The sequence below is a fragment of the Suricata suricatta genome, chromosome 10 (assembly GCF_006229205.1).
Source record: "Suricata suricatta isolate VVHF042 chromosome 10, meerkat_22Aug2017_6uvM2_HiC, whole genome shotgun sequence".
In the NCBI taxonomy this organism is placed as follows: domain Eukaryota; kingdom Metazoa; phylum Chordata; class Mammalia; order Carnivora; family Herpestidae; genus Suricata; species Suricata suricatta.
This window is the reverse complement of record NC_043709.1, coordinates 25,199,717-25,222,364: the sequence shown is the minus strand read 5'-3', so window position 1 is coordinate 25,222,364 and position 22,648 is coordinate 25,199,717. Positions and strand designations below refer to the sequence as shown.

General features: G+C 35.9%; 1 protein-coding gene across 3 annotated transcripts in view; it reads right to left on the bottom strand.

The window, feature by feature from the left end:
* The window catches only part of CEP83 (centrosomal protein 83), a 132,216-nt gene that overhangs the window by 51,239 nt on the left and 58,329 nt on the right, over positions 1-22,648 (bottom strand). For all 3 annotated transcript variants that reach the window (XM_029954908.1, XM_029954909.1, XM_029954907.1), the window contains exons 4-5: positions 21,614-21,706; positions 19,143-19,274 (exon numbers count right to left, since the gene is read on the bottom strand). In XM_029954908.1, coding sequence (XP_029810768.1) covers positions 19,143-19,274; positions 21,614-21,706 — 225 coding nt within the window. The remainder of the gene's footprint in view (positions 1-19,142; positions 19,275-21,613; positions 21,707-22,648) is intronic.

Sequence of the window (22,648 nt, the reverse complement as noted above, 5' to 3'; positions counted from 1 at the left end):
TAATGTTGTGGCACTTCCTTCTGGCCTCCATGGTATCTGATGAGAAATGTCTTAGAGTAGTTTTCCCCTTCTAAGTAAGATATCATTTCTCTCACTGCGCATAAGATTCTTTCCCCTGTAGTGTTTACAAGTCTGACTATGATCTCTATTAGTGTAGATTATTTTTGTTTTATCCTGTTTGATATTCACTCAGATTCTTGAATCTATATGTTTGTGTCTACCATATTTGGAGAGTTTTCACCATTACTTCCCTCAGTACTTTTTCAACAATTGCTCTCTTTCTCTTTTCAAGGACAAAAATCTTAGATCTTCTGTTATAGTCCGTAGGTTCCTATGGCTGTGTTCATTTATTTTTTTAATCTATTTTCTGTAGCTTGTTCAGACTGGCTAATTTCTAATGTTTTATCTTCAAGTTCACAGACTGTTTCCTCTATCCCCTCCATGCTGCTGTTAAGCCCAAAAACTGAGGGTTTGTATTTTGTTTTGTTTTGTTTTGTTTTGCGGGGTGGGTTTCAATGGTCATAGCATTTTTCAGTTCTAAAAATTTTATTTGGTTCTCTACAATTTCCTTGCTTAGACTCTATTTTTTTTAATTATTTCACCTTTATAATTTTACATTAAAACATTTTTTCCATGGCTGCTTTAAAATATTTGTCAGATAATTCTAATAACATCTCTGTTAGCATCTATTGTCTGTCTTTATTTAGTTTGAGATATTCCAGGTTCTGAGTATGACAGTGAATTTCTACTGAAATTTAGACTTTTGGGGTATTGTATTAGAAGACTCTGGATCTTATTTAAAGTTTATTTTAGCTGGCTTTTTAGGACATGGCTCTGTCAGAAAGAGGATTACTACCTCTCATTACAACCAAGTACATGTAATAGTCCACATTCCCCGTGTTACCTCTATGACACCCAAGGGTGGGGAGAAGCTCCTCATGACACCCATGCTGGGTAGAAGTAGGAGTTCCAGCACCCAACTAGGCACATGGATAGCTCCCTAGATGGCATGGATAGGAATGACTTATTGCTCCCCATGTGGCCTCCACTGACACCACAGAGTCAAAATGTGGCTTCCATTAATACACCAGGCCTGGACAGTAGTAAAAGTCCTAATTCTGCACTAAGCCTTTTCTGACATGACCCAAGCAGAGAGGGGAGGGGGCACCTCATTACTGCTAGTTGAGGTAGTGGAAATCTAAGTTCCCAATGTTATCTCCAATGTCATCATGGTGGGAAGGTGGAAGCCCTAGTTACTGCCAAGTGTGGATGAAAGTCCTGGGTCCCTACCTTGCCTTCACTGGTAATCATCTTGGCTGAAAATTAGGTCTCTCCATTATAGCCTGGGGAAGACAGAAATCTAGGTGCTCCACTGGCCTTTGTTCATTTAGATTGGGGAGCGCTGCTTTTTAACTGCAGTATTCTACCTTTGTCTGGAGAGCATAGCCTGTGATGGGGCTTTTTATTATCCAAGCCAAATTGCTAGGTTCTTCAGCATCAAGTCTGGAATATATGAGGCAAAATGAAAACCCAGGGAAAATACCAATCAGTCCTTGGATCCCAAGGTCTTTAGCTGGTATGCCTTCTCTCCATCTTTCAGCATCTTATGTTTGTTTTATGTATAATGTCCAGAGTTTTTTGTTTTACCTACTAAGAGCAAAAGGGAAAAATACATCTATTCCAACTTTTGGGAGAAGTCGTCTGGGTGTTTGTTGCCCCCTCCCCCGGGTCCTTTTTAAGATATACTCTTTATCACTAGTTTTAAGTAATATAAACCAATGCACCCTTGGTATAGCTTTGTGTTTTCTGTGCATGTGTTTCATTGAGAGTCTTCTATCTGTGAATTTATAGTTTTCATGAAATCTGAAAACTTTAGGCATTATTACTTCAAATGTTTTTTTCTGTTCTTTCCTTATTTTAAAATTTAAATGGTCTGATGTTGTCCACTATGTGTTATATGTTTTTTCCCCCCTTATACTTTTACTCTCTCTTCCATCTTGGAGAGTTACTATTGCAAAGTCTTCATTTTAGCCATTATTTCTTCTTATGCAGTGCTTAATCCACTTCCAGTGTGTTTTCCACTTAGACCGTTGACCCTTGAACAAAGCAAGAGGGGCACTAACCCCCATTGTAGTAAACAATTCATGCATAACCTTTGGTTCCCCTAAAACTCAACTCCTATTGAATAGCCTACTGTTGACCAGAGCCTTACCAATAATATAAACAGTCAACTGATACATATTTAGTATATGTATATATAATATATTCTTAACATAAAAATATTAATAAAATTTTGAGAAATATATAGGATGCTACTCTAGCAAAAAGAAAATCTGCTTATAAATGGATCTGTGCAGTTGCTGTTCAAGGGTCAGCTCTATATTTTATCATGAGAATCTTTTCTTTAAAATGTCTCCCATGTCTCTCATTATATTCAAGGTTTCCCCTAACTTCTTGAACTTAGGAAGTATATTTATATGGTTTAGTGATTTAGTCTACTAATTCTGTAACTTCTAGGTCTGTTTCTGATTGATTTTTTACTTCATTATGAAATAAATTCTCCTGCTTCTCTGCATGCCCAGTTAAAAAGTCTTTATTCCATGCTCATGCTCATGGATTGGGAGAACAAATATTGTTAAAATGTTGATACTATCCATAGCAATCCATAGAATTAATACAATCAAAATACCAATAGCATTTTCCACCCAGCTAGAACCAAAAATCCTAAAAACTTTATAGAACCACAAGAACCCTGACTAGCCAAAGCAATCATGAAAAAAAGAACAAAACTGAAGGGGTCACAATCCCAGACTTTAAGATATTATACAAAGCTGCAATAGTAAAAACAGTATGGTACTGACACATAAAGAGAAACACAGATCAATAGAACAGAACAGACAGCCCAGAAATAACCCCACAATTATATGGTCAATTAATCTTAAACAAAGGGGGGAAAACTATGCAATAGGAAAAACATGGTCTCTTTAACAAATGGTGTTTGGAAAACTGGACAGCTACATGCAAGAGAAGGAAATTAGACCACTTTCTTTACAGAAACACAACAATAAACTCAAACTGAATTAAAGACCTGATCGTGAGACCTGAAACCATAAAATCCCTTTAAGAGAGACAGGCAGTAATTTCTCTAACATTGGCCATAGTAACCTTTTTATAGATAGGTCTCCTGAGACAAGGAAAACAAAAGCAAAAATAAACTATTGGGACTATGTCAAAATAAAAAGCTTCTGCACAGCAAAGGAAACAACACTAAAAGATAACCTATGGAATAGGAGAAGGTATTTACAAATGACATATGTAAATAATGAATTAGTATCCAAAATATATAAAGAATTTATACAATGTAACATCAAAAAACCTAGAAATAATTCAATTGAAATTGAGAAGACATGAAAAGATATTTCTCCAAAGAAGACATACAGATAGCCAACAGACTCATGAAAAGATGTTCAACATCATTTATAATCAGAAAATACAAATCAAAACCACAGTGAGTTATCACCTCACACCTGTCAGAATGGCTAAAATCAAAAACACAAAGAAACAAATGTTGGTGAGGATGTAGAAAAAAGGAACTCCATGTACTGTCAGTAGGAATGCAAACTGGTGCAGCCCTGTGGAAAACAGTATGGTGGTTCCTCAAAAAATTAAAAATAGAATTACCACATGTTCAAGTGATAGCACTACTGGGACTTTACCCAAAGAATATGAAAACACTAACATGAAAAGATACATACACCTATGCTTATTGCAGCATTACTTACAATAGCCAAATTATAAAAGCAACCCAAGTGTCCACTGATACATAAATGAAGATGATCTGATGTGTACACACACACACACACACACAAACAAGGAAATGTTATTCAGTCAAAAAAAAGAATGAAATAGTACCATTTGCAAAAACATGGATGGGTCTAGAGGGTATAATGCTAAGTGAAATAAGTCAAAGAAAGACAAATACCATATGATTTCACTTATATGTGGAATTTAATAAACAAAACAAACAAACAAGAAAAAAAGAGACCAAAAAAAAAAAAAAAAGACTTAACTACAGAGAACAAACTGGTGGTTACCAGAGGGGAGGTGGGAAGGGGGACAGGTAAAATAGGTAAAGAGGATTAAAAGTACACTTATCATGATGAGCACTGAGTGATATGTAGAATTGTTGACTCACTATATTGTACACCTAAAACTAATATAACACAGTAGCTTAATTATACTGGAATTTTTAAAAAGCTTTTATTAAAAAAAGTATTTATATTTTAGAGCAGTTTTACGTTTACATCAAAACTAAGCAGAAAGTACAGAGAGAATTTCCATATGTCCCTACCCTCGCAGGCCCACAGCCTCCCCCACTATCAGCATCTCACACCAGAGATTTGTTACTACTCATAAACATATAGTAATATACATTATGACCAAAAATCTACAGTTTACGTTAGGACCCACTCCTGGTATGGTACAATTTGGATATTGACAAGTACTTTCGCATAAACCCACCATTTTAATATCACACAGAATGATGTCTAAAAATTCTCTGTGTTCTACCTATTATTCATCCCTCCCTCTCCCCTAATCCCTGGCAACCAGTGATATTTTTAATGTCTCCATAGTTTTGCCTTTTCCTGAATGTCATATATTTGGAATACTACGGTATGACCTCTTCAGATTGGTTCCTTTCACTTAGTAATATGTAATAAGGATTCCTCCATGTCTTTTCATGTCTGGATGTACCACAGTTCATTTAACCATTCACCTATTGAAGGAGATATCTTTTGCTTTGAGGTTTTGGCAATTAGGAAGCTGCTAGAAACAACTGTACACAGATGGTTATAGAAAATTCTCAATTCTTTTAAGTAAATATCAAGAAGTATGACTGCTGAAACTCATGGTAAGATCATGTTTAGTTTTGTAAGAAAGCATCAAACTGTCTTCTAAAGTTGCTGTACCATTTTGCATTCCCACCAGTAATGGTGGGAAGCCTGTTGCTCCACAATCCTCACCAGCAATTAGTATCACCAGTGTTTTGGGTCTGGCCTTTCCCCTGAGTGTCTTGTGGTATCTTGCTTTAATTTGCAATTCACTAATAACATAAAATGTTTAACATGTTTTTATACATTTATTTGCCATGTGTATATCTTCTCTGGTGAGATGTCTGTTAAAAGTGTTTGGCCATTTTTAATGAGAAAGAATAAAATCTGGCCATTCGTAGCAACATGGATGGACCTCGAGGGTGTCATGCTAAGTGAAATAAGTCAGGCAGAGAAGGACAGATACCATATGTTTTCACTCACAAGTGTAACAGAAAAAACTTAACAGTGGACCATCGGGGAGAGTAAAGGGGAAAACCAGCTGGGGAGAGAGAGGGAAGGAGGCAAACCAAGAGAGACTCTTGAATACTGAGAACAAACTGAGGGCTGATGGGAGGGGGAGAAGGGAAGGGGGTGATGGGCATGGAGGAGGGCACTTGTGTTACATGGAAACCACCTGACAACAAGCTATAAAAGAAAAAAAAGTGGCCATTTTTAAACTAGGTTTTTTTCTTATTGCAGAGTTTTGTAATTCTTTGTATAATCTGAATAATAGTCCTTTATCTCGTGTTCCTTTAGCAAATATTTTCTACCAGTCAATGGCTCCTCTTATTCTCCTTAACACTATCCTTCACAGAAGGTTTTAATTTTAATAAACTCTAACATCGCAATTACTCCTTTTACGTATCACGTTTTTGGTTTTGTATCTAAAGAATCATCATCCAATCTAAGGTCATCTAAGTTTTCCCCTACGTTATCTTCTGGGAGTTTGGTAATTTTAAGTTTTATATTTAGGTCTAAAAGTAAAACTACTCTTAGTTAATTTTTGTGAAAGACGTATGGTCTAGAGGGATGGTCTGTGTCCAGATTTTTTTTTTTGCATGTGCATTTCCAGTTGTTTTAGTACCATTTGTTAAAAAAGAGCTTTTCTCCATTTTGCCTCTTCTCCTTTATCAAAAACCAAATGGCTATATTTTGATGGATCTATTTCTAGACGGTCTGGTCTGTTCTATGGATCTACTTGTCTATTTTTTTTTTTTTTTTTTTGCCAGTTAACAGATGGTCTTAATTATAAAAGCTTTATAGTAAATCCTGATGTCAGCCAGTGTCAGTCATCTGACTTTGTCTTTAGTATTGTGTTGGCTATTCTGGGTCTTTTGTTTCTCTTTATAAACTTTAGAAGTAGTTTGTTGATATCAACAAAGTAACTTGCTGACATTTTGATTGGGATTGCACTGAATCTATAGAGCAAGTTGGGAAGAACAGACATGCTGACAACATTAAGTCTTCCTATCCACCAACACGGAATGTCACTCTATTTAATTAGTTCTTTAATTCTGTTCATCAGTTTTGTAGTTTTCTTCATATAAATCTACATTTTTTTTCATATTTAAATCTAAGTATTTCATTTGGGGGGATGCTAACATAAGTGATACTGTGTTTTTAATATCAAATTCTACCTCATCATTCCTATTACATAAAAAAGTGATTGTCTTTTGTACATTATCCTGGCAACTTCACTGTAACTGCTTATTAGTTTCAAGACCTTTTTCGTTCACTGTTTCACATTTTCTACATAGACAATCATGTATCTGCGAACATAGAAAGTTTTATTTCTACCAAATTTGTATGTCTTTTCTTGTCTTGTCTTACTGTATTGAATAAGACTCCCAGGACTGAAAAGGAGTGGTAATAGGATATCCTTACCTTATTGTTCCTGGTCTTAGTGGGAAAGCTCTAAGTTTTTCATCATTAAGTATGATGTTCACAATAGGGTTTTTGTAGATGCTCTTTAACAAATTGAGGTAGTTCCCCTCTCTTCCTAGTTTGTGGAGAGTTTTTATCATGAATGGATGCTGGATTCTGTCAAATGATATTTCTGAATCAACTGATACAATCATGTAATTATTTTTTTGGTCTGTTGATGTGATGGATTACATTAATTGATTTTGTAATGTTGAGCCAGGTTTGCATGGCCGGCATAAAGCCTACTTGTTCACAGTGTATTATGCTTTTTATACAGTGTTGGATTTGATTTGCTAATATTTTGTTCAGGATTCTTGAGTCTTTATTCATGAGAGACAGTGGTCTGTAGTTCTGGTTTGTTTTTTTTTTCTTATAATGTCTTTGATTTAGTTATTAGATTGGTTTAGGTAATAGGTTAGGTATTAGGTATCTGGCCTCTCAGAACGAGTTAAGAAATATTACCTTTGACTCTATTTTCTGTAAAAGACTGTAGAGAGCTGACATAATTTCTTCCAGAAATGTTTTGTTAGGAACCTATAACTTATGAACCATTTTGGGTTGCCCAGTCATTTTTTTTATTAGATGTCAGACATGAATTTTAGATTTTTGTTTGTTTGTTTGTTTTCAGTGCTGGATTCTTTTGAATTTCTTTTACATGCTTTAAAATCTTCATACTGTTATGCTTTTAGGTTATTTAGAAATAGTTTAATACTTTTAGATCTTGCTTTTACACTTGTTACAGAGAACCAGAATATCCTTTGTGTAGAGCTAATTTGGCTTCACTACTGAAGTAAAATCTTTCTGAATCTTCTACTCAACGTATCATGCATTATAAGGCCTTTCCAATTCTGCTGGACATAATATGGGCTAATTGTAGAGGTTATTTCATTTTTTTCTCCTCCCTGTTTTCCAGTCTGAACACCACTGTTTCCAACATTTTGTCTCAGTTTTTAGTGAAGACCTTAAGAAAAATTCAGTCCCTTTTATGGCCAGAAACAGAAACTCCCAGACTACCTAGATCTGAATCATGGTTTTACCACCTACTAGCTTTATAGCCTTGAACTAGTCTTTCAGTGCTTCATGAATGTTTTCTCAGAAATGAGTGTTTCCTCACTTATAAAATGGGAATAATGATTATCTAATTCCTATATATGACAGAATTCAAATAATAAAAATTATTCTCTCAATAAACTAAGTACGAATCTATGTTTTCCCTCTATGTATTTCACTTTTTCAAATTCTAGTTTGTCACTTACATATCTGAAATCTATTTTAAAATATCTGCTATATTTATTTTGATAATTAGCACTATGATTAATGCTGCCAGGTACTAACAATAACAATACCATTAATCTGAGCATTTACTCTCTGTCAGGTACTATTGTAAATATTTTGCACATGAAATTTCAGGTTCTTAGATCTTAGTTTTTAAAATCAAGTTAGGTCACCTTTTTATATTTCTATGATTCTAAGTTTCCCCACTTCCCCTTTATGTACTAGAATTAATTTTTCCCAAATTAGTGATGGAATACAAAAACATTTTGTGATTTATTTTCACTAAGAAGAAATAAACACTTAAATTGTTTACAAATCTAAAGTTCATATTTTAACCCAATTTTGGATGTTATATCCTTTCCTTATACCCCTACTTTCTCCTAGTAAGAGAAAGATGGTCACAGGGAGAAAGCAATTCCCAGAACTATGTACTTACTTTCAGATACTGTTACAGAAAGATTAGGGAATGAGATACGAGAGCTGATGTTCACTATGTCTGAAAAATAATTTTACTCAGACTGAACAAAAAAATAGGGATAATAAAACACATGCTGCCAGGACACAGAGCGCCTGAAACCAGGGCAGTCAGAGTGCTAGGAATGAGATAAAGGCGGGAGGCACCGGAAGTAAAATGAGAGATACCTTGGAACTCTTTACATGGTCTCATGAAAACGCCAGCATGCTAAAGGACAGGATCATATACTTAAAAATGTGAGTATGTGGAAATTTAAACAATGATAATAATAGCTAGAATTTGCTGAATGCTTACTATGTGCTAAGTACTCATCTAAACACTTTACACATATTAATTTATTAAATCTCACAGCTCCATGAGATAGGGGCTATTGTTAACATCATTTTACAGAAGAGAACACTGAGGCACAAAGTTCAGTTCAGTCAGTTTTCAATGTCACTTTAAATAAATGTCTTAAACATTTAAAATTTTACATATTAGAAGTTTTTGAGATATTCTAAACTGCATCCATACAGAGAATTTTAATGAGTAAAATTTCACAAACCCTTCTAAAATGTTGCAAAAGTCAATCCCAGAGAATTCCCGTGAGGTAATTTAGTTTTAATTTGGGAGAGTTTTGCCTATTGTAATGTGGTTCACAGTAATCTAAGAAGGCTGCAAGTCAGAGAACTTAGAATATTTTAGATAAAGGAGCCATAATGAGCCACTTAGGACTTCAGAACATATCAAGATAAAAAGGAAGCGTTTTAAGATACGTGTGTCAGGATAAAGACCAAAACTAGAAAATCACTGTCAGTTCTGTGCTACCTGTAATAAGAACAAAATTGCATGTGGGGGCGCCTGGGTGGCTTAATCCGTTAGGTGCCCAACTCTTGATTTCAGCTCAGGTAATGATCTCATGGTTTGTGAGATTGAGCCCCACATGGACTCTGTGCTGATAGTACGGAGCTTGCTTGGGATTCTCTCTCCCTCTCACTCTCTCCCTCCGCTACTCATTCTCACTCACAAACACAAAATAAATAAATGAACTTTATAAAAAAAAAAAGAACAAAGAGCCCAGGAATCAAGAAGGCAGAGAGGCAGGTGGACTGCAATCCCCCTCCTCCCTCACACAGAGCAGTATTACAGTCAGAACACTTGGAATTCCAGGAATTCAGGCTACCGAGTGACAGAAACCTAACCACAGGTGTACAGAGACAGCTTGGCGGGACAGAGGTGCATGTTTGCACACTGGGAGAGATAAAACAGGTGGCTTAGTCACAGGGGGCGGGGGTAAAACCCCTTCAGTGGAGAGACAAAAGGGAGAGAAAGGCTGCGGAAGTGTGGGATTGTAAATGGACAAGAGAAAAACCTCTCCACACCATGAACCAGTGAACAAAAAGTACAAAGAGAGCCAATTTCTACCTCACAAACAGCTTTAGGATGAAGATTGGAGTTTTCAGGGTTGTGCGACTTCTCCAGACCAGAGCTGTATGTGTGTGCTCGCGGGCCTTGGAGGGAGGGGAGCCAGCCCCAAGGCTAGGTAGCGTTGTCCGCATAAAGAGGGGAGCGTGCTGGGGGAGAGCAGCACCCTCCCATGAGTACTGTCTGAAGGAGGTATACTGCCCTTCCAAGGGCAGTATAAAAGACCCTGCAGGTGCCAGCCAGAGGCCCATTGTTTACCGGACAGAGTGGCACTATTCCAGAACCTGGTCTGTGTGGAGCAGGATCATTTAAAACATCAGGTTTTGAGTCTCAGCTGAGCGTCTAGGAGGAAGGAGCAGGAGACTGGAACAGGACCAGCCAGCTGGCTGTGCTGCTCTGAGGGATGCCTGAACAGTGTGGTTTGAGACACCTGGTCGGGGAGGAGAAACTGGGGTGTTGCCACTCTTCTCCCCAACACCAACATGGTGGGGTTTCAGGGAACAGGACAGTGGACCCCAAGGAAGGCAGGACCTGCTTATACTAAACCTGCCCCTCCATACCTGGTAACTGCTTATCTACGAAGTAAGACTGACACTGACCAAACCAGGCGGCCTCTCCTCCAGACTAGCACAGCCACCAGTTCCAAGGCACCAACAGACAACTGTCCTGCAGTTTTGGATTTTCTAATCTGATTTTTGGTCAATTCCTTATATATTTTTTTTTCTTTCTTCTTTCTTCTTTCTTTCTCTCTCTCTCCCCCTCCATCCCTCCCTTCCCTCCCTCTCTCTCTCTCTTTCCTTCTCTGGTCTGGTTGTTTGTTTAATCAGGAATTTTTATTCTTTTTACACCTTTTCTATATCTCCTTTTTCTTTATTTTCCCCTCTCTCTCTGGATTAAGTATTATAGTTTCTTTGATTCTCTACCTGGTCTTTTTTTTTTTTTTCTGCCCCTCTCTTTTCTTTCTTTGTATGGGATAAGGCTTCTTCTACCCCCCACCACTTTTATAATTTTTTCAGGGTTACTTCAACAAACGAAGGAAACCCAGTAAAAGGTCAAAAGTACCACTATGAATAGGGAGATAAAGCAACCAGAGACACAACAGCAGAGTGCATGCAACACACTCCAAAAACACTTGTTGACGTGCCCGGCCCTGGACAGTACATGACTCCTTTTTAATACAGTAGTACTCAAAGGTGCAGGACACACAATAAGGTATTAAAAGATGTAAAAGACAGAAAATAGCCAAAATGATGAAACGGAAGAATTCTCCTCAAAAGCAATTCCAGGAAGAAATAACAGCCAGAGAATTGTTCGAAACAGATATAAACAATATATCTGAACATGAATTTTGAATAATAGTTATAAGACTAATAGTTGGGCTCAGGGCGCCTGGGTGGCTCAGTTGGTTAAGCCTCTGGCTTCGGCTCAGGTCATGATCTCACAGTCCATGGGTTCAAGCCCTGTGTCAGGCTCTGTGCTGACAGCTAGCTCAGAGCCTGGAGCCTGCTTCAGATTCTGTATCTCCCTCTCTTTGACCCTCCCCTGCTCACACTGTCTCTGTCTCTCAAAAATAAATTTAAAAAAACATTAAAAAATTAAAAAAAAAAAAAGACTAATAGCTGGGCTTGAAAAAAGCATAGAAGGCAGCAGAGAACCTATTGCTGCAGAAAGCAAAGACCTAAGAGGTAGTCACTACAAGTTAAGAAATGCTGTAAATGAGATGCAAAAAAAAAAAAAAATTGATGCAGTGACATTTAGGGAAGAAGCAGAGGGGAGAATCGGTGAAGTAGAAGATAAAATTATGGAAAATGATGAAGCCGAGAAAAAGAGGGACAGGAAATACTAGACCATGAGGGGAGAATAAGAGACCTAAGTGATTCAATGAAATGTAGTAATATCCATATCATAGGAGTTCCATAAGAAGAAGAGAGAGAGAAAGGGGCAGAAGGTTTATTTGAATGACTTATAGCTGAGAACTTCCCTAATCAGGGAAGCATATATCCAAGGCCAGAAGGCACAGAGAACTCCCTTCAAAATCAACAAAAACAGATCAACATCACAACATATCATAGTGAAACCGGCAAAATACAAAGATAAAGAGAATATTCTGAAAGCAGCTAGGGACAAATGGGCTTTAACCTACAAGGGTTTGTCGAGTAAGGCTGTCATTCAGAATATAAGAAGAGATAAAGGCTTTCACAGACAAAAACTAAAGGAGTTCATGACCACTAAACCAGCCCTACAGGAGATCCTAAGGGGAACTCTGTGAGTGGAAAGCAGCAAAGACCACAAAGGACCAGAGACACCACCTACAGGGATGAAACTTACAGATAACACAATGACACTAAATCCATATCTTTCAATACCACTCTGAATGTAAATGGACTAAATGCCCCAATCAAAAGACACAGGGTATCAGAATGGATTAAAAAAACCAAGATCCATCAATATGCTACCCACAAGAAACTCATTTTAGACCTGAGGACACCTGCAGATTGAAAGTGAGGGGATAGAGAATGCTACTGGATGTCAAAAGAAAGCCAGAGTAGCCATACTTAAAATCAGACAAACCAGATTTTACACCAAAGGCTAACAAGAGATGAAGAATGATATTATATCATAACTAAGGGGCCTATCCATCAAGAAGAGCTAAGTTATAAATGTTTATGCCCCCAACATAAAAGCCCCAAATATATAAATCAATTAATCACAAACATAAGCAAACATATTGTAATAATACTGTAATTGTAATACTTTAATACTTCACTTATAGCAATGGACAGATCATCTAGGCAGAAAATCAATACGGAAACAATGGTCTTGAATGATACACTGGACCAGATGGACTTAACAGATATATTCAGAATTTTTCATGCAAGAGCAAAATACACATTCTTCTCGAGTGCACATGGAACATTATCCAAAACAGATCACATACTGGGTCAGAAAATAGCCCTCAAAAAATATGAAAGGACTGAGATCATATCATGCATATTTTCAGATCACAATGCTGTGAAACTTGAAATCAACCACAAGAAAAAATTTGGAGAGCCTACAACTACACTGAGGCTACAGAACATCCTATAAAATATATGGAAGCAAATGAAAATAACACAAGAGTCCAAACCCTCTGGGATGCAGCAAATGCAGTTCTAAGAGGAAAACACGTTACAATATAGACCTATCCCAAGAAACAAGAAAGATCCCAAATACAGAATCTAACCTCACACCTAAAATAACTAAAAAATAGAGCAGCAAAGAAAACCCAAAGCCAGCAGAAGATGAGAAATAAAGATTAGAGCAGAAATTTAAAAAATATAGAATAAAAAAAAAAAGAATCCAAAAAAACAGTAGACCAGATTAATGAATCTAAGAGCTGGTTCTTTGAAAGAATAAACAAAATTGATAAACTCCTACCCAGACTTCTCAAAAAGAAAAGAGGAGGACCCAAATAGATAAAATCATGAAAGAAAGAGGAGAGATCAGACCCAACACTGCAGAAATATAATCATTTATTAGCATATACTATGAAAAATTATATACCAACAAACTAGACAATCTAGAAGAAATGGACAAATTCCTAGGCACCCACACACTACCAAAACTCAAATGGGAAGAAATAGAAAATATGGACAGATGCATAACCAGCAAATAAATTAAATCAGTTATCAAAAATCTCCAAACAAATAAAAGTCCTAGGCCAGATGGCTTCCCAGGGGAGTTCTACCAGACATTTAAAGCAGAGTTTATACCTGTTCTTCTCGTACTGTTCCAAAAGACAAACAAAAGGAAAGCTTCTAGACTCAGTCTGTGAAGCCAGCATTACCTTAATTCTCAAACTAGAAAAGACCCCATTAAAAAGGAGAATTACAGGCCAATATCCCTGATGAACATGGGTACAGAAATTCTCAACAAGATAATAGCAACTTAAATTCAACAGTACGTTAAAAGAATTATTCACTATGATCAAATGGAATTCATCCCTGGGTTGCAAGGCTAGTTTAATATTTGCAAATGAATCAATGTGATACACGACATTAATAGAAGAAAGGATAACAACCATTGATCCTGTCAATAGATGCAGAGAAAGCACTTCATAAAACACAGCATCCTTTCTTAATAAAAACCCTCAAGAAAGTCAGGATAGAAGGAACATACCTTAACTTCATAAAAGCCATATATCAAAGGCCCACAGCTAATATCATCCTCAATAAGGGAAAACTGAAAGTTTTCCCCTGAGATCAGGAACATGACACAGTGGACACAGGGATGTCCACTCTCACCACTGTTGTTTAATGTAGTGTTGGAAGTCCCAGCCTCGGCACTCAGACAACAAAATAAAATAAAAGGCATCCAAGTTGGCAAAGAAGTCAAATTTTCATTTTTTGTACATGACACGACACTCTACATGGAAAACCCGAAATACTCAACCAAAAAATTGCTAGAACTGACACAAGAATACAGTAAAGTCATAGGATATAAAACCAATGTACTGAAATTGGTTTCATTTCTATACACCAATGATGAAGCAACAGAAAGAGATATCAAGGAATCAATCCCATTTACAATTGCACCACGAACCATAAAATACCTAGGAATAAACCTGACAAAAAAGGTAAAAGATCTGTATGCTGAAAACTATAGAGAGCTTTTGAAAGAAATTAAAGTAAACACAAAGAAATGGAAAAACATTCCATGCTCATGGGTTGGAAGAGCAAATATTGTTAAAATGTTGATACTACCCAAAGCAATCTACACATTCAATGCAATCCCAATCAAAATAGCACCAGCATTCTTCTCAGAGCTGAACAAACAATCCTAAAATTTGTATGGAATCACGAAAGTCCCCAAAGAGCCAAAATAATGTAAAAAAAGAAAACCAAAGCTGAAGGCATCACAATCCCAGATTTTAGTCTACACTACAAAGCTGCAATCATCAAGACATTATGGTACTGGCACAAAAACAGACACACAGACCAATGGGATAGAATAAAGAACCCAGAAATTAACCCACAAATGTATGGCCAACTAACCTTCAACAAAGCAGAAAAGAGCATCCAATGGAAAATAGAGTCTCTTTAGCATATGGTGCTGGGAGAACTGGACAGCAACAAGCAGAAGAATGAAACTGGACCACTTTCTTAACATCATACACAAAAATAAATTTTAAAAGGGATGAAAGACCTAAATGTGAGACAGGAAACCATCAAAATCCTAGAGGAGAAAGCAGGCAACAACCTCTTTAGCACATTCTTACTTGACATGCCCCTGAAGGCAAGGAAAATAAAGGCAAAAAAGAACTACTGGGACCTCATCAAGATACAAAGCTTCTACACAGCGAAGGAAACAGTCAATAAAACTGAAAGACAACCAACAGAATGGGAGAAGATATTTGCAAATGACATTTTAGATAAAGGGTTAGCCTCGAAAATCTATAAAGAACTTACCCAACTCAACACCTGGAAAACAAATAATCCAGTGCAGAAATGAGAAGACATGAATAGACACTTTTCCAAAGAACACATCCAGATGGCTAACAGACATATGAAAAGATGCTCAACATTGCTCATCATCAGGGAAATACAAATCAAAACCACATTGAGATACACCAGTCAGAGTGGCTAAAATTAACAACTCAGGAAACAACAGATGTTAGCAAGGATGTAGAGAAAAGAGAACCCTCTTGAACTGTTGGCAGGAATACAGACTATGCAGCTACTCTAGAAAACAGTGTGGAAGTTCCTGTAAAAATTAAAAATAGAATTACCCTATAACCCAGCAATAGCACCACTACGAATTTATCCAACGGATACAGGAGTGCTAATGCACAGGGCACATGTACCCCAATGTTTACAGCGGTGCTTTTAACAATAGCCAAATTATGGAAAGGGCCCAAATGTCCATCAATTGGTGAATGGATAAAGAAGATACAAATATACACACATACAGACACAAACACACACACAGACACACACACACTGGAATACTACTACTCGGCAATGAAAAAGAATTAAATCTTGCCATTTGCAACAATATGGATGGAACTGGAAGCTATTATGCTAAGTGGAATAAGTCAGTCAGGAAAAGACAGATATCATGTTTTTACTCATATGTGGAATTTGACAAACTTAACAGAAGACCATGGGGAAAGGAAAAATAAGTTACAAACAGAGAGAGAAGCAAACCATAAGAGACTTATAAATAGAGAACAAACTGAGGATTAAGGAGTGCAGGGAGTTGGGGTGAGCAGGGAAAATGGGAGAAGGGCACTGAGGAAGGCACTTGTGATGAGCACTGGGTATTGTATATGAGTGATTAATCATGGGACTCTACTCCTGAAGCCAAGACTACACTGTATATATGTGCCAAAAATGAAACAAAAGGTATTATTGTGAATGCTATTATAAATCACGGTGAAAATCTAACACTGACAAAATAAGTTGATTAAAAAAGAAAAGAAAGAAAAAGAAAAACAAATAGCATGTGGTAACAGGGACCCAGAAAAGTTCTTTTTGTCATAGAAAATTTGACTTTTCATCAACCCAATAAAAGCCAAGGTAGAGCTCAGGTCTGGAGAGCATGATGGAATAGTCTCAGGGACCTGTCATTACATATTTCCATTTTTATACGATGCAGTTCTTACTGCCTCTCTCTCAACATCACACTTCCTCACTGAATTACTCTTGCTTCGTTCACTCTTTCATTTCAGTCAGTATAATCACCTGTACCTAAAACGCTTTGTATTGCTCTTCATTACTATTTGCAGAATATAAAATTAGACACCAAATAACATAATGAAAACATAACAGTATCCCTTTGAATAATGCCTATATATGTAACTTCAGAATTTCATCTGTATGAAGTCCCAGACTTAATATGTATTTACAGTCAAATGCACTGAGCAATCATGACATTATCTTATTCATAAGGTAAAGACATCTATTTTCATATATTCTTTTTAATTCAGAATATCATGAGGGAAATGTGAATCACTAGAGAGCTTCTCATGAAAACACTAACAAAATCTTCCTATTCATATAAGCACCAACACAGTAAAGAATATCCAGTTACTTCTTTTACATGTAGAAGCAAAAATGCTTAAGTATTATGTGAATCCTTAATTAACACAAGAAAAGCCAATTATTTTTAGTACAAACTAATATATTTTATACCAGTTTAAACTGTAAAATTGGAAGACAGCAAGAGTCATCTTTACTTTGAGGTTTTGCTGCTGTCTCATAATCTATAATCATATTACTAGGTTTTACTGTTCTTGTGTATAGAAACTGGAGTATAAAGTGATGGAATGAAAGAAAGAGCTCACCCAATTATCCATTAATTAATACTGTTCCTGCATAACCAACTGGAAAGTAGAAAGAACTTTGGTCTTATCAGAAAATTTTACTCTCCTAGTCTTTATTATGGCTTCTTAGCTAACTATTTATTTTCAGATTTCTTACAATGTCATAGACACTTAAATTAGGAAACTTAATGACACCACTGACCCCTTAAAATTTTTAATAAATATTATTTGGTCTTTCAAGGGTGGAAACTAGGTTAGTCATCAGATTTCAGATACAGGTTTCATTCTCTAGAAAAACAATAAAACTAAGAAACTAGAGAATATAAATAATCACTACCAGATCAACACCAACATTAGATTCAAAATGCAAAGTATAAAATAAAGCATGAGTACCCTAAACCTCAGTAGTTACTCTTCAATACACTAAACCTACATTTTAGGCGGAAATCTTTCATTTCTGTTTTCCATGAGAAAACATTTAAATATAATTCCTTTAAGTCTGTTAAAATTATAGATGCAAAACCTTTCATCATCCTAAGGAGTATAGATCAACAGATCTCTTGACAAAATTAGCTGCTGGATGGCTTCTAATTGGTTTGTCAAGTTCAAATCACTGGTAATTTCAAACTTAAAACCTTGCGCTGGTAGTTGGGGTGCCTTAACTCTACTGTAAACTTGGCTGCTGACTTTCCATGAGACTTTGGGCAAGTTGCTTGTCTTGTGCTTCAATGTCCTTATTTTTTTTCAGATTTTAGATTTATTATTTTAGGTTTTATTATTTAGAGTTCCATGCTCCAGGCGCCCCTCAAGAGTCCTCATTTTAAATGAAGAAAATAATGGAATCCTGCCCCATCTCACTCACTGTTATACCAAAAGTAAGATCATATGTGAATAAAGCATTTAAAGTTATAAAGAATTTTTAATAAAAACAGCTATAAGTATTTATAGTTTTCTAATACTGTATTATCAATGAACTCAATGGTTCCAATGTTCATAGAGCTTCTTATACATCAAACAATCATGGAACAGTTTGCTCACTGATTAAAAATAGATCAGTTTGATCCAATTAGAAATTGGTAAAGGAGAGTACATTCTAATTCTTAATTCCAAATAAAGACAATGCAATAAATACACAATGCAGATGTGTTTGTACATAGAATGTTTCACATAACTGCATATACCAAACTTTTTTTTTTTTTTAACAAATCCAACTAGCATTAACTTATTTGAATATAGCAGGACAAAACTGATTATTTCTTTCCATCCTGAAAAAATTGTGTAGGAAGTATATAAAGACTGATGAACACACAATCTTCTTTGGCAAAATTAGGAGACAAAACACAAAATTAGGAGAAAGGCTGCCCAAACAATAGAGATAGAGTAGGGGGACATGCTGTAGGCAGCAGAAAGAAAATTCTGCAGTTGTCGATGTCAGAACAAATTTCACTTCTTGAAGGTGATGGACATAACTTAAAGCATAAATCCCTTATTTCTCTCAGCAGAAACAAGGTACAGGGGCTGATAGCCAGGGCTCTCCTGGATGTGGTTTGGTCCCCCAAAGTAGAGGGGGGCAGTGTTACATAAAAAAATCATATAAACAAACTATATGTGCTAAAAAGAAGTCTGTCTCTGTGGCTATGGGAGAAAAGAGACTTTTTATTTCCATTGACTGGGGCAAAATAAAGGAGGAAAAGAAGAATATCTAATAGCCAAAAAGAATGTTCATACACAGAAATGTTACTACAGAGCAGATGAAAATCATGCCAAATACTTCACCATTAATTAATGAAACTTAATTATGCAATCAACTCTAACTTGGGATTTATAAAAAATTCATTAAATTTTACTGACTAGAAGGATAAGGACTTAAACTAGTAAAGTCACTCACCTCTGATTCATATTTTATTTTTTCTTCTTCTAGAATACGTGCAAATTCTTCTTTCTGGTGCTCAAATTCTGATTTGAGAAATGTATGTTCATAGCGGAGTTTATTATATTCAGCTCTATACTTTTCCACTTCCTAAATTTTAAAAGATTACAATTTATGACAAGTTTATAAATGAAATTTGTACTTACTCCAAAAATCACTTTTGCAAATATAATTTTAAATTGCATTATATTGAAAGCCATCTTAAAAGTAAAAAGTAAGCTTAACAGAAGTATAAATAAATCCTGAAAAAATTATTATGAGAAGTATCCTACGTATAAAATCAGTACATTCTTGAGAAGGTGCCAATCAAGCAAATTATCATTCAATTAACCCTATTTCCTCACTGATTCTCATAATAATAAAAATGAATAGCACATCAACAGTTTTGACTTCTGGGCTCAAAAAATTAATACTTAAGAATTCAAAGTATAATTAACTTTTAAAAATTAACTCTAAAGTAAAATAGAAAATAGACCCTGAAAGTCAGACAGGATGAATTCAAAGTAAGTGAAAGATTATTTGAATATTTAGCACAATAACTTAAGGTTCAATCAAATATTACAATGAAAGAAGCACCTGGGTGGCTCAGTGGGTTAAAGATCAGACTCTTGATTTCAGCTCAAGTCATGATCTCACAGTTGTGAGGTCAAGCCCCTAGTAGGGATCCACACTGGGCATAGGCCTGCTTAAGATTCTCTCTTTCCTGGGGTGCCAGGGTGGTTCAGTCAGTTAAGCATCCGGCTTTGGCTCAGGTCATAATCTCACGGTTTGTGGGTTCGAGCCCCGTGTCGGGCTCTGTGCTGACAGCTAGCTCAGAGCCTGGAGCCTGCTTCAGATTCTGTATCTCCCTCTCTCTCTGCCCCTCCCTGCTCGCACTGTCTTATCTGTCTCTCAAAAAGAAATAAAAAACATTTAAGAAAAAAAAGATTCTCTCTTTCCTTTTGTCTCTCCCCTGCTCATACACACATGCTCTCTCTCTCCAAAAAAACATAAAAATTATATATATATACATACATATGTAATATGTATTATACATAATATTACAATGATTTCAACACACCCGTCTAAAGAATATATGTAGCACCAACTTTTCTAAACAGGAATACATGCAATTCTCTGGTATACTTCCAATTCTGCTTACTAACACTACAAAAATTGCTGTCACTCTAAATTCAGTAAGAACTCAGGCAACAGAGAATATGGTGATACTATTTCAACATTCATCAGGTAATTAAGCAATAAGAATGTCTCCTAAAATACTCAACTCACTGTATTCAGTTGAAAGATTTCTCTAAGACAGTTTACAAACCAAGAAAATGGGTTTCATAATTTATTAGACACATACTTTTTTTTGTTTTTTAAGATTTTACTTGATCACCTATGTAGATCTAAGTGGCTTTGTTTAAATCCCAAAATTAAGTCTCAACCAGAGTGTTTTTGTTATCCACCAAGAGGATACTCAAAAGACAACTTTTTCAAGCCAGTAAGCCATTTATAAAAGCGGATTCTACAACTGTTTTGTGCAATGCAGCATCACTAAACTACAGCTTTCCAAAGGAGTTCATCTTGAAGGCGACGATATTCATTTGTTAGGTGTAAGGCCTGGTCTAGTTGTTCAATAAGGCTGCATATCTAAGTTGTCTAGCATAGCACTTAATATATGTCATCTTTTCCTATTCCATTTATTAAACATTTAGTCATATTATAATGAATTTCATAAAAGAAAGAAAACATTTCAATCTGAAGGGAAACTAACAAATTTTTATTCTTATGAAGTTGCATGAAATATACTCTTTCATTCCACAAATATTAATTGAGAACCTATTTTACACTAGGAACCATTCCAGGAACTAGGTGTATACAATGAACCAAACAGATAAAGGTTCCTTCTCTCATGAAACTTACATTCTAGAGATGGTAATAAAGTAAATAAAAAATAAACACAATACATATTACACAGCATACTAGGAGATAATTAGTAGTAGAGAAAAATAAAAAGGAGAGCAGGGTAAACAGGGATCCAAAGGTCTAAGAAGTGATGGGGAAGGCAGGAAGCAATATTAAATGGAAATACAGGTTAGTCAAAGTCAGCCTCATTGAGAAGTGACATTTCAGCGAAGACCTAAAAAAGACTTAAAGTAAGTTGGTCAAAAGATATCTGGAAGGACATTATTCATGCCAGAAGTAAGAGCTAACACAAAGATTCCTGATTTATTCCATTTCTGGACTGCCAAAGAAACATCAAAAAGGCGAAAGTGGGTGGAGGAAAGGAAGTCAGACAGATTATGGGACCTGATTCTGTGCAGCCCTAAAAGTAAGGACTCTTGAGTTAGAAGGGGAGGTACTGTAGGGCTTCTACGTAGGGGAATAATGCTTTTGACAAATCACATAAAAATAAATGCACAGTTCCTTCTATATATATTACTTACTTCATCCAGATTCCTAAAACGGTCCTTCATTGGAGTTTCTAATTCTTGTTGTATTTGAGTTCGTAACAGTTCCAACTTTTGTGGAGTTAATACCTAATATGTAGAGAAATGTAAAACAATTCTAAATATGAAATCACAAATATAAAAATCAAGAATTCATCAAACTTCAACACCTAACTATAACAAAATTCAATTCACAGAAATTATGCAATATATCTAATTTTATAGTAACCATTATATAAATAGAACCATTATTTGAAATAATACTTTAATATCATAATTTCAGGGTCTCAGAGAGGTCAAAAATCCCATTAACAAGAGGGAAAGATACTCCCTGATTACTGTTACTGTAACTGTTGGGAATAACTGTTTGAAGCCTAGGTTATCATGCTTGATACAGTGGCTAATTGTTTTCTAAAGCAATTAAAACAAAGGTATAATAATTTGATATATCACAGAAAATTCCTCAGACTTTTTTTTTTTTTGTAAGTTTATTTTAGAGAGAGAGACAGCAAGTGAGTGGGAGAGGGACAGAGAGAGGAGACACAGAATCCAAAGCAGGTTCCAGGCTCCGAGCTGTCAGCACAGAGCCCGACACAGAGATTGAACCCACAAACCACGAGATCATGACCTGAGCCAAAGTTGGATACTTAACCAACTGAGCCACCCAGACACCCCTCTTCAGACTTATTTTCAATCAGAAAAGGCTGAGTTTTACTCTGGCCACCAAAACAATGTTCATTCCTGTTATGCTCTCTTCTAGAACTCAGATCTTAGTGATTAAGTATGAAAGCTCTGTAAGGGCAAATAGTCTTTATTCACCAGGGTGTGTTTCCAACATCGCATACTACTGCCTGACACATAGGATCACTCAATTACTATTTCTAGAATGAAGACTGGTTATAAAACAAAAACCTAGTTTATGTTTACATTAATATCTGAAAATGAAGAATATTCAGTTTAATTCACTTATTCATTCATCAATACTCCACACAGCCCAGAAGCTCTACTGAATATTTACTATACATAGTATTC